The sequence below is a fragment of the Eublepharis macularius genome, chromosome 6 (genome assembly GCF_028583425.1).
Source record: "Eublepharis macularius isolate TG4126 chromosome 6, MPM_Emac_v1.0, whole genome shotgun sequence".
NCBI classification, from domain to species: Eukaryota; Metazoa; Chordata; class Lepidosauria; order Squamata; family Eublepharidae; genus Eublepharis; species Eublepharis macularius.
The window spans coordinates 87424221-87445831 of record NC_072795.1 but is presented as its reverse complement, the minus strand read 5'-3'; the positions used below and the strand labels follow the sequence as shown (position 1 = coordinate 87445831).

The 21611-nt window shown below is 49.0% G+C and overlaps 1 protein-coding gene across 1 annotated transcript; it reads right to left on the bottom strand.

The window, feature by feature from the left end:
* Window positions 1-835: 835 nt before the first annotated feature.
* HMX2 (H6 family homeobox 2) lies at window positions 836-21498 on the bottom strand. Its single transcript, XM_054984161.1, has 3 exons — window positions 21461-21498; window positions 2381-2667; window positions 836-1380 (listed from the first exon to the last, which is right to left on the bottom strand). The coding sequence occupies exons 2-3, from the start codon at window positions 2664-2666 to the stop codon at window positions 836-838; spliced, it is 831 nt and encodes a 276-aa protein (XP_054840136.1). The 5' UTR covers window position 2667; window positions 21461-21498.
* Between the last annotated feature and the right edge of the window lie 113 nt (window positions 21499-21611).

The window sequence follows — 21611 nt, the reverse complement described above, 5'->3', positions numbered from 1 at the left end:
CAGGTAATACCAATTACTCAATATTTCAGTTTTGTTTTTACCAATGCCCCACCTACTATTCGACTGATTTTGCTGCGGTGCCTGTAGGGACGGGGCACAGCTGGAGACGTCGCGGGATCCCCTGTGGCCCCAGAGAAAGAGACCCTCCGTCGCTTAGGCGGAACTTTGCTCCTCCTTCCAACTTTCTGGTTTCATCCGGAGGCGATAATGGTCCGCTGAATCCTATTTCTCATACCTATACCCAAATATACATCTGGAAAGAGACGTCAAGGCTGAAAATATACAAGCAAAGTCTAAGTCAAAGTTACCAATGGTGTTTAAAATGCTTTATTTTCTTTAAAAATATGTACAGATCTGAAATATGCTTTATTTTAAATTTTATTTCCCACAGATATAATACTCAGGGCGAAAAATAACCGTGGAAAGGAGGGAGATCATTCAAAAATGTAACGGTATTCAAAGCGCCCTTGGAATTGCCTACCTGCACACGCAAATGAGCCGTGCGGTTATTTAGACAGGAGTTAAGATTTAGGAGGGGTGAGGTTTTTTCCTGTTCAAGGTCGGAAAGTCAGTTATGTCTTGAAAGAATGAAGACCAAACAAGGGGGAGGGGAGAGAGCACGCAGTCTACGCCAACCTAGAAAAGAACCCAAACAAAACCGACCCAGGTAGGATTCCCATAAATAATAATAATTGTTTTAAAAACCCAATACACATGGTGTATTTCTTAACAATGCAAGAAGCACTTCTCTCCTTTGCCATGAATAACAGACGGGCCGGTAAAGAAAAGGTCAGGGTGGCGGCTATACAGTGAGGCGGAGATCTTCGCAGTCCGTTCAATAGTCGATCTTGTTGTAGAGATTATAAAGCGGTAAGGCCGACAAATTGCTGCCCGGGTAGTACAAGGGAGCGGGGAAGGCGATGGATCTGGGCACGGGCACTCTGAGCAGGGAATTGTCTCTGAAGACCAGGGGCATCCCCACTAAAGTCTGGGCCGAGGCGTGGGCCATGTTGGCAGCCTCCAGTTCCGCCGAGAGCTGCCGTTTCCATTTGTTCCTGCGGTTCTGAAACCAAGTTTTCACCTGGGTCTCTGTCAGCTGCAGACTGGAGGCTAGGCAGGCCCGCTCCGAGCTGCTCAGGTAGCGCTTCATGTCGAAGGTGGACTCCAGCTGGTAGACTTGGCTGCGGGAGAAAACCGTGCGCGTCTTCTTTTTGGCCGAACTAGCCTGTCTGTCCGCTCCCTCCCTTTGTCTGTCCCCCGAAGTCGGAGAGTTGGGGGGGAAATGTTTCTCTTTTTCTTCCTTAAAGTCTTGCTGGGATTGCGAGAGAAAAGGCGGAGTCCTTTCGGAGCCGAGCGCAGCGCCGTTGCCCTTAGGGTTGCCTTGGAAAGAGAAGGAAATAAAAAGAGAGAGAGAGAAACACATTTTACATCATACTAGCCCTGCGGAGTACAACAAAACATAACATCAAAGGAATAAACTTGTTCCACAGTTCCAGCTTGGCTGTGCTTTAACCATCTTTCTAAGTTCATCCCTTCTTTTGTTATCGACTGGTGAAATAACACGTAGCTGTATTCAAACTGTAGCCCCCATTAAACCCCTGTGCCTTACTCACGAGTAAGTCTATCGAGAAGTGCAGCTTTTAAAGTATAATCTACATGCCATTTTTATTTAGAATTCTAAGGCTGCTGATCTATGCTTCCTTTGGAAACAAGTGCAATGAGTTCAATGGAATTTACTTCTGAGTAATCATGCCCAGGATCGGGTTGTAGGTCTTTTATATGTTGCTTTAAGATGCTTGTTTTTCTACTGTATTGGAAGGGTAAGATCCGGACTTTATTGCGATTCACAGAATTATGCACTTGAGAATCCCGAAGAAAACTAATTCATTCTCTTTTGTTCAAGACAGTTAAATAAAATCACCCTTCTCCATAGCAATAAACCAACCATATCTCCCGAAATTATAGCTGGAGACGGCGGGATAAACTGAAATAAAAGCTTTCTTTTGAAGACATGCCCTTACTCTGCATACACCAAATCCAGCAAAGACACTTAAAAAGAATAAATAACTGAAACAGCTTAAATACCCTATCTTATTTTTAGTTACACACCTAAACCTCCGATGCTCTGAGCTTCCGACCTGGCCACAACCTATTCCATTCCAGACATCGTCTAAGTCAATTTCTCCTCCTAAAAGCAGGGGCGCTTAGAATGACTGCCGTTCAAACAAGGCTGCGGATAGATAGCTGCAGAGCCAATTTAAAAAACACACAGATCCTTCTCGGTCTTCCCCTAATGCAACCGCCATCAGAAAATGTGTACAATATGTACCTCCGTCTCATCCTTCCTAATTAGCAAGCAAAGCTTTTGTCCAATACTTACTGAGACACGTGAAACTGATAGGTTGGTGTTTGTGGCACGTTTCTTTAGGGCCGTGCGAATCCGGGCAGAAGCAAGGAGGATGTTTCCAGCTCTCCTCCGGCTCCTCTTCTTCCGAAGACACCGACAGGCTCCTCTTCCTGCTTTGCCAGGCAGAGGCTGCCTGCTTAGAAGGGGGCTCCCTGCCTCCTTCTGAGGTGCTGCTGCTGCCTAAAATGGACTGGATTGTAAAACTGGAGATCGGAGCTGTCGCGGGACAACACTTGCTTGGGTCGTCTTTGTTGCTCATCCTGGATTCATAAGAAACAAGAGGAAAAGAGCTCTCGCTTTAGAGACACACTGAGGACTTTCGCCTGAGGGTGTGGGGGCTGCCTCGTGGGCTTGGCTACCTCGCCTGGCTTGGGGGGAACCACTTTGGGGGACTATTTTTGGCGTGCCTGGGCAGGTTTTCCTTGAGCTTGCCGAGCCTGAATGCATGCTCCTTTCTCTCTCAGATCTCTATTGATCTCCAGGCGGCGGGGTGGCGTGGCTTCATTTGCATGGAGGTTACATCCGCCTCGGCCAATCACAAGCGCCAAAGCAGTCCCGGAAAGTTTCAAAATTCTAGAACGCCGTCAGCCGGCTGACTGTTCTGGGCCACGAAACCGACGTAAGCGGATCGCAGCTTCTCTTAAACAGGCAAAAAAGAAGGGGGGCGGCGGTCTAGCTGGAGGATAAAAAAAAAATGAATACTTCGTCTACAGAGCTTTGACGTGCCTCTCAGTCCCCCCTCCCAATTCGTTTATAATCTTTTAGAGTGGAATCTGGGTGAATCTACGTGGCCTGAATCTGTTATTTTGAATAACGAAATGAGGCTTGGTATGATCAGATTGCTTTGTAAACCGTAGTATTTGATTCGCGCTCAAGATATGCCAGGGCCTGACTGCATGTGTGTTCAACATTTGATCGCACAGTAATATTTTCATGAGGGCAGAGGTTGCTCTCTTCCACTATTTACTCGAAAATAAACACATTTGGAACTGGTGGAACTTACTTCGAAGTATGTGCTGCAGGACTGAGACGGATCAGGAAAGTGCTAAACCATCTGTAGGTTACATGTCCTTTTTTTGTTTCCCCAGAGAAAATGCTGAATAGGTTACTAGGCAACATCCATTTTCCAGAATTAAAATATCCCAGTGTCCCCTTTTGTTACAACGTAGATTTCACAAACGCCGCCGCATTTATTTAGTCTTAATTCCGAACAAAAGCCTACGAATCCGCCAAAACTTGGGATACGATGGAGAAAAGTGGATTGACTGGAGACATCACAGGAAACAGTAGTATTTAAAGCAGAAGGATAGTAGAACCAAAAAAAAAACCCTTAATAAAATGGCTGTTTCATTATCCCCCTCACCTTTACCCCCAATAATATCTTGTCTCGCAATGTCAATCGAAAACTCCGGGGGGCGGGGCTGTACACGAATGAAGTCCGGCGTTTTAGCCTTGCTGCCAAGCCCCCGGCCTGCTGGATAGACATCCCCTGGGAGAGAGGAGGGGGGCAGCCAGAGCCGCAGCCTCTCCATGGATGGGAGACTGCAGGAGAAATGAAAAGACTACACGCATTCAACTTGTCTGGCGCCAAGCTGCCTAGCGAAGAGCTGGCAGCAAAGCATCATCAATGGGGGCTTGCAATCGAAGCTGAGAAATGTCTTGCCATTCCCAAACTCGGGCAGGTACATCTCTAATCTCCCCCGTGGGATGTAATCCATCTCAAAGGCGCAGGGTTTATTTTTATTTTTTAAAGGACATATATAACAATAGGCAATTACTCGGGCTTTCTGATGGAATTGACAAAAAATGCCTTCCAATGACTGTAATATAATCGTTCCTCTCCTTCTGACTTTGTACAACTTTGATTGCCGTCAAGAAAAACTCTTGTTCGGTAAAAGTCCTTAGAAACTTTCAGCTGAGAGTGGAGGGGGCACCATCTTGGTGCTGCTGAAACCGAGTTGTCAAAAACCATCAATGAGATTTTTATAATTTTTTATTGTTTACCTAGAGCGGTACCTTGGAGAAGCAGACTTGCCCGCATGTGATGGAGTTGTGATTTGATTAAAGCCGTTGCTTCCCAGTCATACAAGACCTGCGGAGAGGGGTGGGGGGGTGGAATCTAGCTCAGAATTGCCTTTGCGATGTAGTGTGGTTGGTATGAGTAACTGAGAAGGGCTAACCTAGTCTTTTCGACAACAAAGCGGTTGGTTGGTCCCAAATGTCTCCGCGGTAGCTGACATCCTTAAACCATGTATCTCAAACCAGTTCCAGTTCTGCTATCCTAGACTGGGAAGACTGGGGATTAAGATGTAATATAAAGAACAGAAACGGCCCTCCTCGGCATTAAAGCTTTCTATTCCTATTCGCTTCGAAGTAGCCAGAGTGTGTGGATGATGAAGGATTTGTCTGTTGGGTGCCGGACCTGATTGGATTAACTACGTTTTCAGTTTGCTGAGATTCGAATTGCATCAGTTAAAACAACGACGCGGGCAAATTTTGACAAGCGAAATAATACTTGGATGAGTTTTATAAAGCGAATTGAACGCAAGAATAGTTAGGGAGTCTTTACAGTTAAAACGGCATTGCTTTGTGCATATCTTCCTGGATCCAAAGAGGGAAAGACCCGGGTTCGGATTTCTCCCCAGCCTCACCCCATCACCTCCTACGCAGAGTTACACTCTTCTAAACCTATCGGTTTCAATTAACTTAGAAGGTGTAACTCTCCTTCAGGATGGCATTGTTCGCCTGCCGGGGATAATAGGAACAAGGTCAAACTCGCGAGGTATTGAGGTTTCAGGTCCCCCAAAGTCATTTCTGGGAAACTCCCGCTTTACATTCTAGATACTTGAGCTTCCTTGGGGTGGGAAGAGGGAAAGGCGCCGTTCCCATGATCAAAAACGCCCCCTGACTAAACACTGACACCCAGCTAAGCCCTGCCCTGACTGATCTCTGAAAATGCAGACTGAGAATTGTTGCGGTTGATATTGTGGTGATGCATCGTTTTGTGTGCCAAGGTCCTGAACAGACTCGACATTTTCTGCTGAGAAGTCCTTCAACCATTGATATTCCCTTGTGATCGGGGTGTAATTTATCTCTTTCTAGCCTATTTTCGATATCAGGACTCAGCCCTAAAACGTGAGGCGGCAACAAAGACAACAGTGCCTCTGAGCATGTGTGGCCTGCCTTTCTCTCTACAAGCCAGCTTTTCTCTGGGGCTGGGGAGAAGAAGAGAGGCCGCGCCAGGGGACTGCTGCCGGCCGGACTGAGCCCCATCTGTTCTTAGAAACTAAGCACTGGAACCTTCCAAATTAACTCCCCCCGACCCAGGACTGTGGCTAAGGGCGAGGCTTGGTTCAAAGGGCCCCGCCGGCCCTCCCCTCACCGCGAACTGGCGGGTGGTTAAGGAGAGAGGTGGGGACTGGAGGCAGATTCTTCCTCTCCTTCACGCGAGGGAGGCCCCCCGTGGGCCAGATGGGGTTTCTTAATGGGGTGATTATTTCCCCCCCCCCCAACATAATGAGAGATAAAAGCAAAATCCAGATCAATACAGACAAATGTCAAGACGTTTCCAAATGACATTTTCATTAACTCCAAGCCCGGTGTTGGGCCTGGCATATTGAATCCGGCGCTTATAAAATAATTAGGGATGGCGAGATGACGACCGAGCCGCGGCACGATCATTCACTCCTCAACTGCTAGCCGGGCTCATTAAGGGGCCTAATTGATTAGGGGAAAGTGGCCCAGCTCCTCCCCTCCTCGTGCGGGGCAGGTGCTGTCCTGTTTTACCGCATTAACCTTTTCAGTGCTTTTCAACAGGCTCCAGACACATTACAAATGGTCAGCTTTAATCATGATGTCAGCTCATTAACCCGGAAAGACCCCGCTCTGAAACACAATGTAAGGGATCGTCCTTCACTCAGCTCTCCGCAGCCGGCCCGGGCTCCCTCCAAAGCCTGCGGGGGGAGCGGCTGCAGCTTCTCTGGAGCGCAGGAGCAGAAAGAAGCTCCTGCGCACCAGATCAGGCGCCTTGGCTCCAAATGAATTACCTCCGCAGTAACTAAATCTCGTACACCCTTTCATCCGTTGCAGTTATGGAACTAAGCCACCCTTGCTACCCATCTCCTTTAGATTAAAGGCCGCTTTAAGGACAGCGGGACAGGCAGGAACTGAACAGGTGGAGTTTTCTCCTGCCACTTCAGCTGCAAAAACGGTATGCCGTGCTATGTGTTTAACGCTCAGAAAGGTACAGACACTGGGCTGTAGTGTACAACACCGCCAGGAATATGACGGACCTGGAGGCCCACTCGGAAGTGGAAGGGAGACTCCGGAATTGGTTCGAACAGGGATAGGATGAGTTTTCGAATGAGAGGGACTGCTGTTTTACTCCCAGTTGCCTGGTCTGCACCCTTCGCTCACCGTCCAGTTTAAGAACCAGTCTGAATTCAAAGGGCAGAGGGAATCCCCGCCCAGTGGAACACCAACAAAAAACGCTGGCGCTGAGCAAGAGTACTTTTGGGGGGGGCGGGGACGGGTGCAAAAACGTTCGTGGAACACCGGGCTTCCTTTCGCTGCGTCAGATGCTCAGTCTATCAGATAGGACAATCTGCTCTGACTGGCAGCGGCTTGCCGGGGTTTCAGGGAAAGGTCTTTCACATCTACTAAAGGTCGACTGGAGACCGTCTTGGAACTGAACCTGAGACCTTCTCTGCCACTGAGCCACGCAAGGGACTATAACCCATTTGGACCCGTACAGGAGAAGTTTCTTCGACCTTTGGTGAAGACAGGTGCTGGGACCCGTTGGTTGGCATTTAAAGTGCCGCAAGTCTCTCTGTTGTCTTCACTGGGCAAGATTAACTTGCCTGTCTCTTGGGTTCAAGCTCAGTTCTATATGCTCTTACTTGAGATTAAATCAAATGGGCCAGCGTAGGAACTAAACACACCTAGAGTACCTCCCCTACACTGGCAGGCCAGCAGGAATGGTCCTTCCCAGATAGGTTCCGAGACCAGGCCGAGTAACCTGTGCCCGTCTTCTAACCCGAAGAGATTCCGCCAAATGACCTGGGGCCTCCTTTCTACCCTGAGGCAGGCTATCCGACACCTATGGCTGTGTGTTGAATTTGTCCTTCGAAAATCTGCAAAGAAGATTGGCTACTTTCTCTACACCGCGTGTGCAGATACTCCTCGAAGGAAGGGGAAGGAAGGAAGGAACTTCCTGTAGGCTTAATTCGAAGCAAGAGCCAGCACATTTTCTGTGCCCGGGCACATTTCAGGCTAGTTTTGCTTTCAGGTTCAACAAAATAAGTCACTGGCCCCAAGTAGGCCTCCCCTGTGTCTGCTCCTTGTGACGTTTCGCAAGCAATCTGGATGGGATGGAAGGCTATCAACCTCTTGGGCCGATGGGTCTCCTTTTTTACTTACGCCGCTCTGTCAAAGGCTTGTCCTCGGAGACCATAAAAATAAAACGCTCTTTTATGAAGCCCTTCGATGTACACTGAAGTATCCTTACTACCAACTTACTACTACCACATGGAACAGGCAAAAGCGCTATAGCATCAACATTCTCTTCCACCGAGCTGCTCTTCCTGATATCATGCTTAGTGTGTGTTGCGCTAGGACAGGCTTCAAAGCCTTGCTGTCCTACGAGACTGGGGGGGGGGGGTCAGGCATTCTCTCAGTCTAACCTGCTTCCCATGCTGGTTGTTGTGAAGCGCTGGTCACCTAGCGAGCTTCATGGCAGAGTGGGGATTCAAATCTGGAAGCGGCATTGGACTTCCTATGGGTGCCCAGGAAGGGGAAAGTCTGGGGCCAGGGGTGGCTCTGCATCTCTCAGAACGAGGCTAGCTGGGCGCAGGGCAGAGTTAAGCAGGGAGGGGATTGGTGCCTTCTTAGGGAGGAGAGCAGGAGTAAATGGCAGAGATCACCCAAGCGGTATGGGAAGACCAGGAGAGCTCTGCCTGGCGGGTACATCTAGGCCCGCATCCGCCTTCCACAGCTGCTTTATTTTTCTTATCCCCTTAAGTTCCCCCCTCCCAAGCCGCTTGAAACACTGGCCCTCACCCAGTTGTAGAAGAGGGCATCTTTGAAAGCCCCTCCTCGGTTCTGAACCGACTGCCAACTCGTAGATCAGCTGTTATTAAAGAGGTCTTTTCTGTATCCACTTTCTTCACGCTATGATTACTTTTATAAATATCACAGCCATCAGTGGTCTTGTGTGCCCCCCGCCCCTCCCCAGGAAGTCCCAACGCTTTCCTCTCCGTTTCTGAGGAAATTGCTTCAGTCCCTGAGAATTCATTTCGGTTGCATTTTCTGCACCTTTCCCAGCTCCGCACTAACCTTTGTTTAATGTGGCAACCAGGATGAACAATCAATACCCCAAAGTGGCTGCAGCACGACAAAGATACTGTGATGCTGTTTTTAGTCCCATTCCTAATAATATGCCTATTTCACTGCCAAGGTAAATGAGTTACACGTTTAAATAAAACGATCCACAACAGGCTGATTTTTTAGGTAGGGGCTAGTCAGACCCCATCAGCCTATGTCTAAAGTTAAGATGTTTGCCCCCAATAAACATCTATGGACATTTACACTGCATTTTTGCCACTTTGTCTCCCAGTTTGGAGCTCTTCGCGGCCAACTGAGTTTTTAACCATCCTGAATAATTGGGTGTCATCTGCAAATGAAGAAATCTCACTTACACTCCTCTCTGACTCCAGATCATTTACAATTCATATTTACAGTTCACTTACAACATTGCAGTACTGATCCCCTATGTTCCATGTTGGAGCCAACTGCTAAGTTTGTGTGCCAGAGAGGTTTTCAACAAAATCCAGGTGTATTATCTCTATTGAGTCTTGAGTCATTTTACATAACTATAGAATAAAGCCTAGAAGGTAGAGGAGACAGGACTGTCCTTTGCAAAGGGCCTGCTAACTCTTCTTCAATAAATCTTATTCTTCAACAAATTTAATCATTGTAGTTACCTGGGCCAGCGGACAAGTCTGCGGTTTCCTGACTCCCCCTGGATCCATTTTTAAAAGTTGGTGTCGGGTTGACTCCAATCCTCTAGAAAAGAGGTCAGTTTTAGTGAAAATGTTGTTGTTTCTTTTATTTTTCTTCATTACTTTCTTCCTGTCTGCTTTTTTTTTGCCAGATATTTGGCTCCATTTAATTCTCCTCATTTGGGCAATACTTCCACTTTTTACAGGAAGACTTCTTGCCTTGTTCAGCATCTTTGGCTCTAAATATACCTAGTATACATTGTATCTGAACAGCTATTATAGTGGTTTTAAATAACCTTCAAGCATCCTTAAAAAGATTTGACCCATCTGACCCTCTCTTTCAACTTCCTTTTAACCAATGCTCTCATTTTTAAAAAGAAGTTTCCTTTTTAAAAATGTAATGTGACTGTTGGACCTCGAGGACATGTGTATGTTAAATGTAATACTACTGTGATCAATGTTCCCAAATGGCTTCACAAGACTTATATTTTGCACCTGATCCTGGGAACCAATCCGGATCAAATCTTGGGTTGTCATGACCAGAGCATCCTCTTTGTCATGACCCCAGCGATCATTTACTCGGTCAATATTAAGATCGTTGAAGGCGCCCATCATTATACCATTTTCTCCTCCGGTTGCCTCCCTGATTTGTTTTTCTCTATCTCAAGATCGCCCTTCGAGGCACAGGGCAGGGGTGACAGTGTCATTACATTTGAGTGCATTACTTTTTGAGCCACAGCAACTCTATGAGTTTGTTCCGCTAGCTCGTGCCCTCTTTGAAATATAAATTCCCCTCCCCCCGCCAGTATGCCCCTCTATTGTTTTCTACAGATTTTGTATCTAAGGACAGCCATGTCCCACTGATTTTCACTGCTCCCCCCCCCTAGCTTCTGATATGCCGACTATATTGAGAATGACAATGTACACTCTTACTTGCAAATAACCCATATGCCGTCTCCAGTTTAAAAAAAGGCTTAAGAGGGCTTTTGATAGCCAGACCCAGTAGAAGATAGCTTCCTTTAAAAAAAAAAAGACGAAAACTTGTACTTCTGTTTTTGGCAGCTCTAGAGTTTCTCAGAGTCGGCAGTTTCTTGCCTCCGAGATTCTAAATCCAACACTATTTTTGACCGATACCCATTGCTGCATGGGGGGAGGGGCTCTTTTGAAAGATCTCTGGGGCTAGGAAGGACCCTGTGCAAGTCTCAATGCAATCCTGGACTAGCTGGATCGCTGACCTGACTCAGCACGAAGTACCTCGAAAGTTCACTTCTCAAGCACTCCACATACACTGCATACAGATTTTGTTTGTATTATACTGCTGCTATCCATCCCAGATCCCGGGAACAGTACAGAAAATAATAGCAGAGTCTTCGAACCACCAAGTACAAGCCTGAAGGAGAGCCCTTTCCTCTCGTTGGAGAATCCCACCCATAACATAATGTCCTGTGTGGCCTTCTTCCGATATATCCCCAAAGTAACCATCTAGGATCGTTTGTAGAAAGCTGGAGTTACTCATTTTTAACAGAAACAGTCATTTGCAAAGACGTTCAGTAAGCCTTGCCAGCTAAGAGGGAAGAGGTCTGCTAGGAGCAGAAAACAAATAAACCCCACAAAATCTACGAATTTCTCTTTTTGTCTTGCCAGCGGGGAAGATTACCCCGAAACTGACATGCTCTATAGATCTAAGACAATTCCAAGTAAACAATACTTATAGACAGGTGAACAAGTTCAGGACTTTATAAAACTTCTGGATTAATTGTCCCAGCGATCTACTGTTACTCCACACTTGGCAAAAATATAAGGGAGGCGGGACCTGAGTGACTGTAAGTACAAAGGGTTGTAGAAATATACTCAGCTTAACTAGCTGAAGTTGCAATCCTGTGAATGAATGATTGGAAGTTACTATTATAACAAGTTGAATTTACTTTCGAGTAAACAGGAATAGGGTTAGGCTATAGCCATAAAAAGGGATCTTGAGCACTTCCCAATAAGAACTGAACACTTCTTATCACTGTTTCTCTGTACTGCCTTTGATAGGGAGAAATTCCTAAGGTCACATAATTGTGCCGGGTGGGCTCAGATTCTGCCTCTGCCACGGATTCCGTCTTTGGCCTCGGGCAATTTCAGCTTCGCCTCTGAATCACTAGAGTTCTTAGCGACGTTACCCAGGCTGCTGGGAGAACACAATGCTATTGAAATGATACAGCCGCCGGATCCTATACACTGAATCAAATCCGGCAGCTCTGCATAGGATGCAGGCAAGCCAAGGCTGCAAGAGCGAGCACTGCCCTTACTAGGGAGCAAGCCCCCTTGAAACACGACTCATGAACAGGCACAGGATCGAGCGGTCTAGCTGCGAGATAAAGCAGTTACTCGGTTTTCTTTAGATTAGCCAGGCGGCCCTGCTGTAAATCTAAGCATCTTTACTTGGAAGTAAATCTCGGTGAAACGCATAGACCTGTTTCCAAGTAAAGCCATGCCGCCGAAAAGGAGGAGAGACTACTTAGTGGCCGGAAAAGGGATCTTCCAAGAGTTTATCAAGGAGGAATGGGGAAACAAAAACAACTCTGCCCTTGCTTCTTATTTCTGCATACCGATCGTCCTACGAGGCAGGGATCTCAGGGTGTTGATGCATTGGAAGAAGCAACCTCAGTGGTCTTTTTGAAGGGGCAGCCTGGCTGGATCCGACCAGCATTCTGTGTCCAGCAGCGGCCAGGCCAGTGAGGCCTCCCCAGCAACCGGGGTATGCCCCTTCTGACCATGAGGGAATCACGGAACTGTTTGCCGCTGACAGCCCTGTCGTCTATTTCTCGGAGGTTTCTAAAACTCTAGGGCGAGTTTTCTATGCTCTTGAGCTCAAAGGTAATAGGAAGAATGGCATGGAACCAGTTAAAAATCCATATTTGAGGCCCGAGCAAGCATAAGGGGAAGCCGAAAGACCTTTGCTTGGAAGTCACTCGCCTTCAAGTCACTGGGACTTACTTCCAAGGAAACCTGGCTGGCCCTGAAGCAGAGGCCATTGTTGCCCAGTAGACCCCCCCTCCTTTTTTTTTTTTTGGCCGCTGGCTCCTTTGCAGCAGAGCGGCGAGTTAAAACGAGGCATATGCTCTGCTCCGGCCAGGCAGGAGGAGCCCTGGGTGAAGCGGTGATATATTGGGCCTGGCGAAGAGGTGGCGGAGAATTTACAACCGGGGCAGACAGGGCGTGAAATCTGCCCTGTCAGAGCTAAATGGGTGCTTTTTATACACCCGTTTCAGCCGAAACTTGTTAAATGGCCACATCTGTCAGGAGAAAAGAGAGGAGCCGATATTGCAATCGGAGCGGCTTTGTCGACGGCCTTTATGGACGCCTGGAAATCATCATCCTCATCAACAGCCATTTGACTATATGGATTTTTTGTTTGATTTGGGAAGCCTCCGCCGGGCGCAGAGCGGCGCGTCTCCGGCTCGTCGGCCTTTGATTGGGGCGCTCTGGTCGATAGAGGGAGCCGCAGCCGCGCTCCGAAGGACACCGGGCCGGAGGCTGGGCCGGGGGCTCCGGCACACACAGGCACCCGGCCGGCCGCGGGGAGGGACTGCTCCGAAGGGGAAAGGGCCGGGGCTGCAGCTCGCGGGAAGCCCCACTGGCTGGCGGCGAGCCCAGGCTGGGGCCCCTTCACACCAACTGGAACTTATGCCGAGAAGTGCAGCCTTATGAAGGCGCTGCTCTTAAACCCCCAGGCTCATAGCCACGGCGACGGCAGCAGCTTAAATCACAAGTTCCACGGATGAGCATGACTAGTCAAAAGGAAGGTTTCGGGAAGAGCCCCGGTTCAGCCCAAGCTCTGGCCGCCAGCCTGATGATACCCCTTTGTCCGTCCAGGCCGAGCCGGCTGCCCCCCGCCCCTGCGGATTAGCGGGAGGATGAACCGCCGCAGGAGCCTCCCAAAACACAAAGGACCCTCACGCTGGCCCTCCCCTTCTTGCCCCTCGGTTTGGGCGGTTGCTGGCCACCCTGCTGGACTCCGAGGCGTCGCAACGGCCAATAGCAATGGGAGGGCAGCGCTCTCCCCCCCCCCCCTCTGAAACAGTTCGGGTTGGGAAGGCCGCTCTCAAGGGGGTGACATCTCGCTAAGCAGTATCCTGGAGTCTGTAAAGGCCAGTCGCTTTTGAGTGCCTCTCTCGCAGGCTTGTTCCTTATGTCAGTTACCGACTATTTAGTGGTGGGGAGATGTGCAAGGCCTCAAGCCTGAACCGCCACCAGCCGCTCTGGAAGTCTTGCCCTCCTCCCTGATCTCGCCTATATAGGAGTGGATTGATGGGGGAAGTGCACTCTGCAAGTGCCTAGATGAACCCTCGCTATGAACTCCACCTATGCTCCAAATAACATCTGGACGCAATTTCCGGGGACCCCCCCAATTCTAATCAAGCCCCCCCCCCCAGTAAAAGAACGAGGCCAAATGGAAAGTCACCTTAGACTAACGGTTAGAGTCAGAGCAACTTTTCCAAAGCAAAACACGGTTTGGAGCTGGGAAACTGCAGCTCGGGAGCCGGCTGGGCTCTTCAAGTGGCCCTGAGCAAGCTTTCAAAGGTCCCTAATAAAAATTGATCTCCCCTGCTTTTGCGGCGCTTGGAAAATAGGCTTGTTGAGAGCCTGTAATCTCGGGAGCAGGTTTTCCCCCTGGAATGACAGATGAAGTCATAAACAAGTTTGATCTCCGAATCAAGCTTCGATAAATATTAAACACAGGCTCCCCCCGCCCCCCTTTTGCCACGTGTGGATTATGATATATGGAGCGTCCAAACTTTAAAATAAGGAAATACCAGAGAAAATGATCTCAATAAATTTTCTAAGTATAAACGTTGATTATGTTTCGATTTTCATTCAAGAAGCTCTGCTGCCCGTTTTTTGGTGCAAATGACATCTCGCAATAGGCTTTGGTTGGAAACGTAGAGAGAAGTGGGGGAGAGATGTGGAAAGAAGAGAAGGCTCCCCATTTTGAAAAAAGCGAGCCGGAGCGGCGTACAATTTATGTAATCTGTGGTTGGAAAATGAATTGTGTAATTTATTGGAAAACAGAAAGTCAGGCAGATTGGATCAGCATAGCCTATCCGAGGCCCCCCTATCCATCAAGTTCCAATTAACAACCTAACCAGAGAGCTTTAATGTGTTTCCAATCTAGTGGCCTGATAGACTCATCAATTCCTCGGGGAGAAATTAAGAAAATCGACCGCCCCTTGGCGTTGTAGTGTCATTCCTTTCTGCAACTATATGTCAAATTAAAAACACAATTAAAATTTAAACTGTTTCAATCAGAGGGTGCCCCGCAACCTATGTTTCACTTAATAGAACTTTGATGAAAACCTGATGCTTCCACTCCATCATGAAGGCGAGTGGGCTTGAGGAGAGCCAGAGATCCTTCGGATTTCTTTTGAATATCAGAGTTTAGCTGAGACCAGGTGACCAGGCCCGAGAGACACTGCGGGGGACGGCTTATTTTCAGGACTCCTTCGAAGTTCACCCCTGCTCCCTCCCTCAGGACCGTGGTAGTGGTGGTGATTCACACAAGGACCCCTCCCCGATGTAATCATGGCCCCAAGCAGGCTGCAACTGAACGCCTGCCCTTTTAGCTTCCGGACTCCAGTAGGTCTTAAAAGAGCGTAAGATTGGAACGCTAACCCATAGTCTATCCAATGAGAAAGCGGTTGTCCAGGCCTCGTTTGGAAGCAAAATCCAAAAGACAAAGGCCACCTAACAGCTTTATTGGGGCCAATTACGATTACGCAGAGCGGAATGGCCGCTTCTGGGCTCTCCAGAACTCTTTATCGGGTGGGATGTTAAGGGGAGTGGTGGAGGTGAGACATTTTCAGGTCTTGTTTTGTAAGCACCCCGCGTGGAATGCTGCCAGGTATGTGGACGCCGTTCTAAATCTGCATGCCGGCTGCTCAGCATTCCACACAGGACGCTTATCAGGCCCGGGGTTGGGATGCCTCCTGACCTCAGGCATAGCCCCCCTCCCCCCCACCTTAGTAAGAGTTCTGGAGAACTGGGAAGCTGCCTGCTGTTGTGCGTCATTTCCTTTGGTCCTGAAAAACAGCAATACATGGCCTTGTTATTATTATTTTGCACAGATCAGAATCCCCATTCTGTGCTCGCCCTTTCCCTTTCTGTAGCTTAAACTCGTCCTTACTCTGTGATGTTTACCTGACTGAATAGGGACCAAGTAGAACCCTCCTGGATCAGAGCAGTAGTCCAGTCCAATATCTAGTCCAATGCCCTCTAGTCCAATATCTTGTTTCACGCGTAGGCCAAGGTGCTACCCTGGGACCATCGAGAGGGCGAAGGCCTCCCCCGGTTGCTGCGTCCTAGCACTGGCTGCCTCTGCACGAAAAATCCGGCCGTGCCCTCCCTTGCGCCTTTTCAGTTGGCCCACCACGACCAAGCAACTGCTCGATCCTGGAGCACTTAGGGGCAGCGACTCTGCCTGAAGTATCAGAGAAATCACCATGTGGAGATCGACTTGAAAGCCTCGCCTGAACCGAGAGAGGCTCACGGATCGTTTGCAGCCTGGGTCTCAGCATTGGGCCCTTTCACTGCCCACCGAGCCCTGATCGAATCCGACTGACTTTCCCTCCTAGCAACCATCACGAAGAAGATCATCGATTAATCGCTTCTGCTTTCAGGTTCATGCCCAAAAAAGGGGGGGAGGACTCTTTCCCTCGCCCCTGAAGCAGAAATCAGATCGGATTTTGTGGGACAAAGGGGAATACTGCCAGAGGTTGCTTGCTAAAAATAAACCCGAGTAACTCGCACGCGGGCAGGGTTAGATGAAGCTCTCGCTTCCCGGCTTGAAAAAGACAAATTTGCATTTTGCATCCCCAAATACTGCAAAGACCCACCAAGCAAGGATCCGAGAAGCAAACGAAAAGGCCCAAGACAGACAAAGTCGGGGGCTTGGGAATCCAGAGAACTGCCCAGGGAAGATGTCTGTTAGTCAGAAATCACCAGCACTGTTACGGGTCTCCAAGGCTCCAAAGCTGCCAGCAGGAACCTGGGCAGAAGCTCAGCGATGGGTTATCCTAAGCAGTAGGCTGAAGAGGGGCAGAGGAGCCCTGACGGAGGAACGTGTTGTCTTGCTTGGGGCAGTGACTGAGGGCTCCCTGGTACAGGAAAGCGCCCATCAGGTGGAAAGCTGGCGCCTCAGGAGAAAAGGCTCTCGCTCAGACCTTTCCCTGCTGCGCTGTTTCTCTGCTTTGGGACCCTCTGGCCTGACGCCTTCACTCAGCAATGGGGAAATATATTCATACAGTGTGAAGAATGTGTGTGGTGGTGAGAATATAGATAAAAGTGTTTTTAAAGCGCAGTAAACCGGCGCTTTGAGGACTTTTATAGTCAGAAAGCGGAATATAAATATAAATAAATACATACATAATCTCGGGGAGGGTTTATGTTGTAAAGTAGGGGAGGATTGGAAAGTGTGACCCTTCCCCCTGTAGTCTGAAAAGATGCAGGTAGCCTGCAGCATGTTCGGACCTCGGCTGTGTGGGAAGCATCGTCCTACAGTGGAGGAAGTTAAAGGCCAGCCTGATCTCCATTTGAGACTGGAGACAGGAAACTCGCTTAGGCACTGGGCTCGCTGAGGCTGCGGACCTAAGAACAATCCCCAGCAAAGCTGCTTGGATTGCTCCTTGAGTGACCTCGGGCGGTTATCATCGCTCAGCCTGACCTACCTCACAAGACTGTTGTGAGGAGAAACAGGGAAGCATGCCTGGTCCTTGGAGGAAAGGGGAGATACAATGTAACCAGCAATACTCTACCAAATGCGAAATACTTCACACCGGCTTTCAATTCCAGAGGTCAGGAATTTCATGCTTTATAATTATCCGTTTGGATCATTCCTGACTAAAGTACCGTGCAATTTCATCGGTTGGCCTCCAGAATTCCACGGTAGTACGTGGGGGTGGGGATGTCTCTCGTACAGCCCTGCGCCTCTCACACTCAGATTATGTGGTCATTTACTCAGAAGCAAGTCCTACTGAGTTCAGTGGGGTTTACTCCAAATAGACGCAGGATTGCAACCTGGCAGCCCAAGCTTCTGCACTTACACAGCAAGTCTCACCGAGTTCAGTAGGATTAACTCTCAAGTAAGCTTGCATAGGAAGGACTGAGACCTTCGACGTCTTTTGGCTAAACTAGACCCTAGACCCTAGACCCGCTTCCTCGGAAATAACCCCCACCGAACTCAGAGGGTCTCTGTCCAAGCAAGCACCACCAGGTTGTAAAAGGCTTTCCACAGAGCTAAGGAAGGTGAGCCTCGACTGTTTGGGTGGATCTTTTCTATATAGTCCCCCCGCCCGACTTTTTAGAGAGGAGGCTCCCGGGATCGCAGGCCTCGACGGTCTCCAGCCAGAGATGCCTCTGCGAGGAATGCCCAGTTCCCTGCCTTGGAGGACGGAAGGCCTACCCGAGGACCAAGCAATTTTGCTTGCAATAATGTATCCTGAAGTTCCGAAGGGCTGGGGGGAGAAAGGCTATTGTTTCCTCTGGTTTGGAGAGGGGGGCGATGGTGCTAGTTCAATAACACTGGAAACCTCTTTGCTATGTGCCCCTCCCCTAGTCAACACATAGGAAGGAAATAGATCTTTCCGGTTCTTGCCCTGTGCTCTGAAGCCTTTCCCGGCAGTATTTATTTCCAAAGAAAAATCTCTGCATCTTAGGCCGAGTAACAAGGTACAACCCGAGGGTAGAATTTCACATTATTTAGACAACTCCCTGCACATAGTCAATGAGGAAGATTCGCGTCCAGTAGCAAGACCAACTGATTTCCAGGGTATGAGCTTTTTGGGAATCAGAGCTCCCCTCGTCAGATTTCTGGAAAAGCAATAGTAAAAAGTCCAGTAGCACTTTTAAGACTAACCAACTTTATTGAGGCACAAGATGCATGCATCTGACGAAGAGAGCTGTGGTTCTCGAAAGCTTGTGCCTCAATAAAGTTGGTTAGTCTTAAAAGCGCTACTGGACTTTTTACTATTTTGCAACTACAGACTAACACAGCTAACTCCTCTGGATCTGGAAAAAAACGTTTTCCTTCTGCATCGGACAAAGACTGCAATCCGAAGAACATTTCCCTAGGAGTAAGTCTAATTGAATAAAATAGGAATTACTTCTGAGAAAGCTTGCTATCAACAGGCAAAGGGGGACGCTGGTTGCAGACAGGAGAGAGATTTTGAAAGTAGAGTATAGCTGTATTGAAATGTTCCGATTACTACGCGCCCTCACATTTTAGGGTAGGACCCCCCTTGTTAGAGATCACTCTCCTGACACAGACGCCCTTGACAATTTACAAGGTAAAGTCCTATGGCATCTTAAAGACTGACAATATTTATTTCAGTATGAGCCTTCCTGAGTCGTAGCCCACTTCTTTAGGTAGATATGTGAAATCCTGCTGGGAAATCATATGGGAAAATATTACTATGTAATTTCTATCTGGTTCCATATGTCGGGTTAATATTTTTGCTTCGTTTCACCTTTGTCTCAGATTTCTGCTCAGCAGATTTCTGCAAGCCGAATCCTATTGCGTTGACTACTGGGTGGCCCATCCTGTGGATTGTATTGATTTATAATGAGTAATCCACATTGAGTCTGGGTAAGAAAGGCGGACTACAGATAAATAAAATAAACTTTCCCCACGTTTATTATTTGTTTATTTATACCTTGCCATTCTTCCCAAGAGGGCCCTAAGCAGTTCACATAGTTCTCCTCTCTTTCATTTTATCCTCACAACAACCCTGTGGGGTAGGTGAGGCTGAGAGGGTGTGACTGGCCCAAGGTCCTCCGGGGAGTTTCTCTGGCAGAGCGGGGATCCGAAACTGGGCTTTCCAGATCTTGGACTGACGCTCTAACCACGCAGGCTAGTCACATCTGTCTGAAGAAGTGGGCTGTGACTCAGAAAACTTCATTATGAAAAAGAAGTTGTTAATATTTACGGTGACGCTGGACTTTTGTTTTCTTTTGCTACCGCAGACTAATAGGGATGTCCCTTTGCAATCCACAAGGGCCTGCCAAAGCGGACCCATCGTGTTCCCCCTGAGAGCAACGGCGTTTGCCTTCTTGTGGCTGGGGCCTGCTACTTCTTTAAACCGTGATGCCAGAATTGAAATCGCGGTGGCACCTGGGTGACTCCCCTGTTTCAGGAGGGCGGCGATGTTAGTCTGTAGTGGAAAGGCAAGACTCGGCTCCAGTAGCACCTTCAAGACCAACCCGATTTCCAGAGTAGGAGCTAGCTAGCTTCCTGACACTAATTTACAATACCCCTCCCACCCTCTGCCAGGATTATAAAAACTCCTTCCTTTTTCCACACCTCCTATCTGGTGAAGGGATCTCTGATTCTCAAATGCTCATACGACGGAAACCAAGTTGGTCTTTAAGGTGCTACTGGACCCAAATCTTGCTCATCCCTGTTTCAGTTCCATATGGCTCCGGTCGCCGCATCTGAATTTCTGGGAAGTCAATAGGGAAAACTTCTTTGAATGTCAGTAAACAGGTATTGCTCTGATGTCGTCTGATCCACGTTGACTGGGGAATAGTACTGGCTGTGTTCTCTTGGGCTGACTCCCAAGGCGGTGCCGCAGCTTTCGGCAAGCTTTCCTGTAAGCAAGTCCCAATGAGACTGACTTGTTGGAAGCTGCTCCGGGTGCAGGCTTCTTCAAAGAGACTTGAGCGCAGGGGGCGATTTGGAAACAGATTTCAGCAAAGCGAAGGAGAGCCTGCGCTGGAAGGCTGACCCGCCCAGGAAAACAATTAAGCCTGCCTTTAGCCAGCGATTGATGCACAAAAATGGGGAAGCCCTTCGCAGCTCGAAGAGATGCTGATGGCCTCCTCATCTCTGTGTAATCAAGCTAGCAAGAATCTGCCCCCTCCATCACCTACAAGGATTCACTGAAGGGGCGGCTCCTCCTCCCGCCCTGATGGTGAGACCAAAAAGATGGTTGAATGGCGCGAATGCGCGCTAAGCATTCGAGATCCTTCCGTGTTAGGGATCGGACGCTAATCGCCTGTCACGGTTTGGAGCCATAGCGGCGAGTTTCTGCACCCCCTGAAAACGAATAAACACAGGGCCAGCCTCAAGGAGGCCGTCCGTTCCCAACTCCCTCCAAGCTGAAATCACAATTTCTCCTGAAGTTAGGATTCTCCAGTGCTTCCCAGCGGCCAGCTTCCTTGCCCTAGGGCAAATGGCTTCTGTTTTGTAGGCGAGGGGGTTAAGAGAAAGACCTCACCCTGCCATGACTCTTTGACCGCAGTAGGAGACCGGTCCAGATCTTCCAGCTCCAAAATCAAAAGTCTGACCACTGGGCATCATTGCCTGTGACGCAGCTTGTGATATGCTCCAGACGGAAAGGTGTTGGCGACAGGCTCGCTTTTCGAGTATCCGCCCCCCTCCAAGCCAAGTAATATGGGGGGGGGGACCAGGCGCCCGGAGTCGGGGGGAGCGACTGCATCCTCTGCGCTGTGGCTCTGAGCCTCAAGCCCAGCCCTTAGCGCGGCTCAGCAGCCCCGCTCCCTGGGAGCCCCCGCTACTCCTTGGCAAAAAAAAAAAAAAAATAGGGGGGGGGGAGTTGCTTAACCAGATAGGCGCCCTGAAAGGATAATGTGCCTGTTTGCCAGCATCCCAAGGTCATCAACACTGACGAAAAGAGCACAGAGGAACAATAGATTCATTTGAAACAATATTTTACAGACGTTTGGCGATCAATACGAGCTGCTGTATTATGCCGGGCCAATCTGTTAATGCTCTTAATGGGCTTCTCATTCCGTTTGCACACACTATGCTAAGTCGATAGAGCAAAGTGATTGTTACAGAGACACTTGCAGCGGATTGGGGGGGGGGGAGGGCAGATCCTGCAGCACATCCCCTTCCCCCACCCCAGCACATGCCTCGGCTGAGCGGGCCACCTCCCTCCCCTTTCCTCTGCCTGGGTCCTCTCCCCCTGCACCTTTCCTGGGGGGGGAGATCCGGGCCGGGCGAAGGACCCGCGTCCTCCCGCTGCATCATCCCGGGTTGCCGACGGATACCAACCTCCCCGCCGGCTGCTGCTCAGGCTCCCCAGCTGCCGGCTTGTCCTGGGCGGGCGGCGTCTGTTCTGTGTTCTAATCTCCGCTCTCCACGGTCTTCTGAAAAGGTCCCCACCAAATCTGGCAGCCGGGGGACTTTTATATCTTGGTGTCTG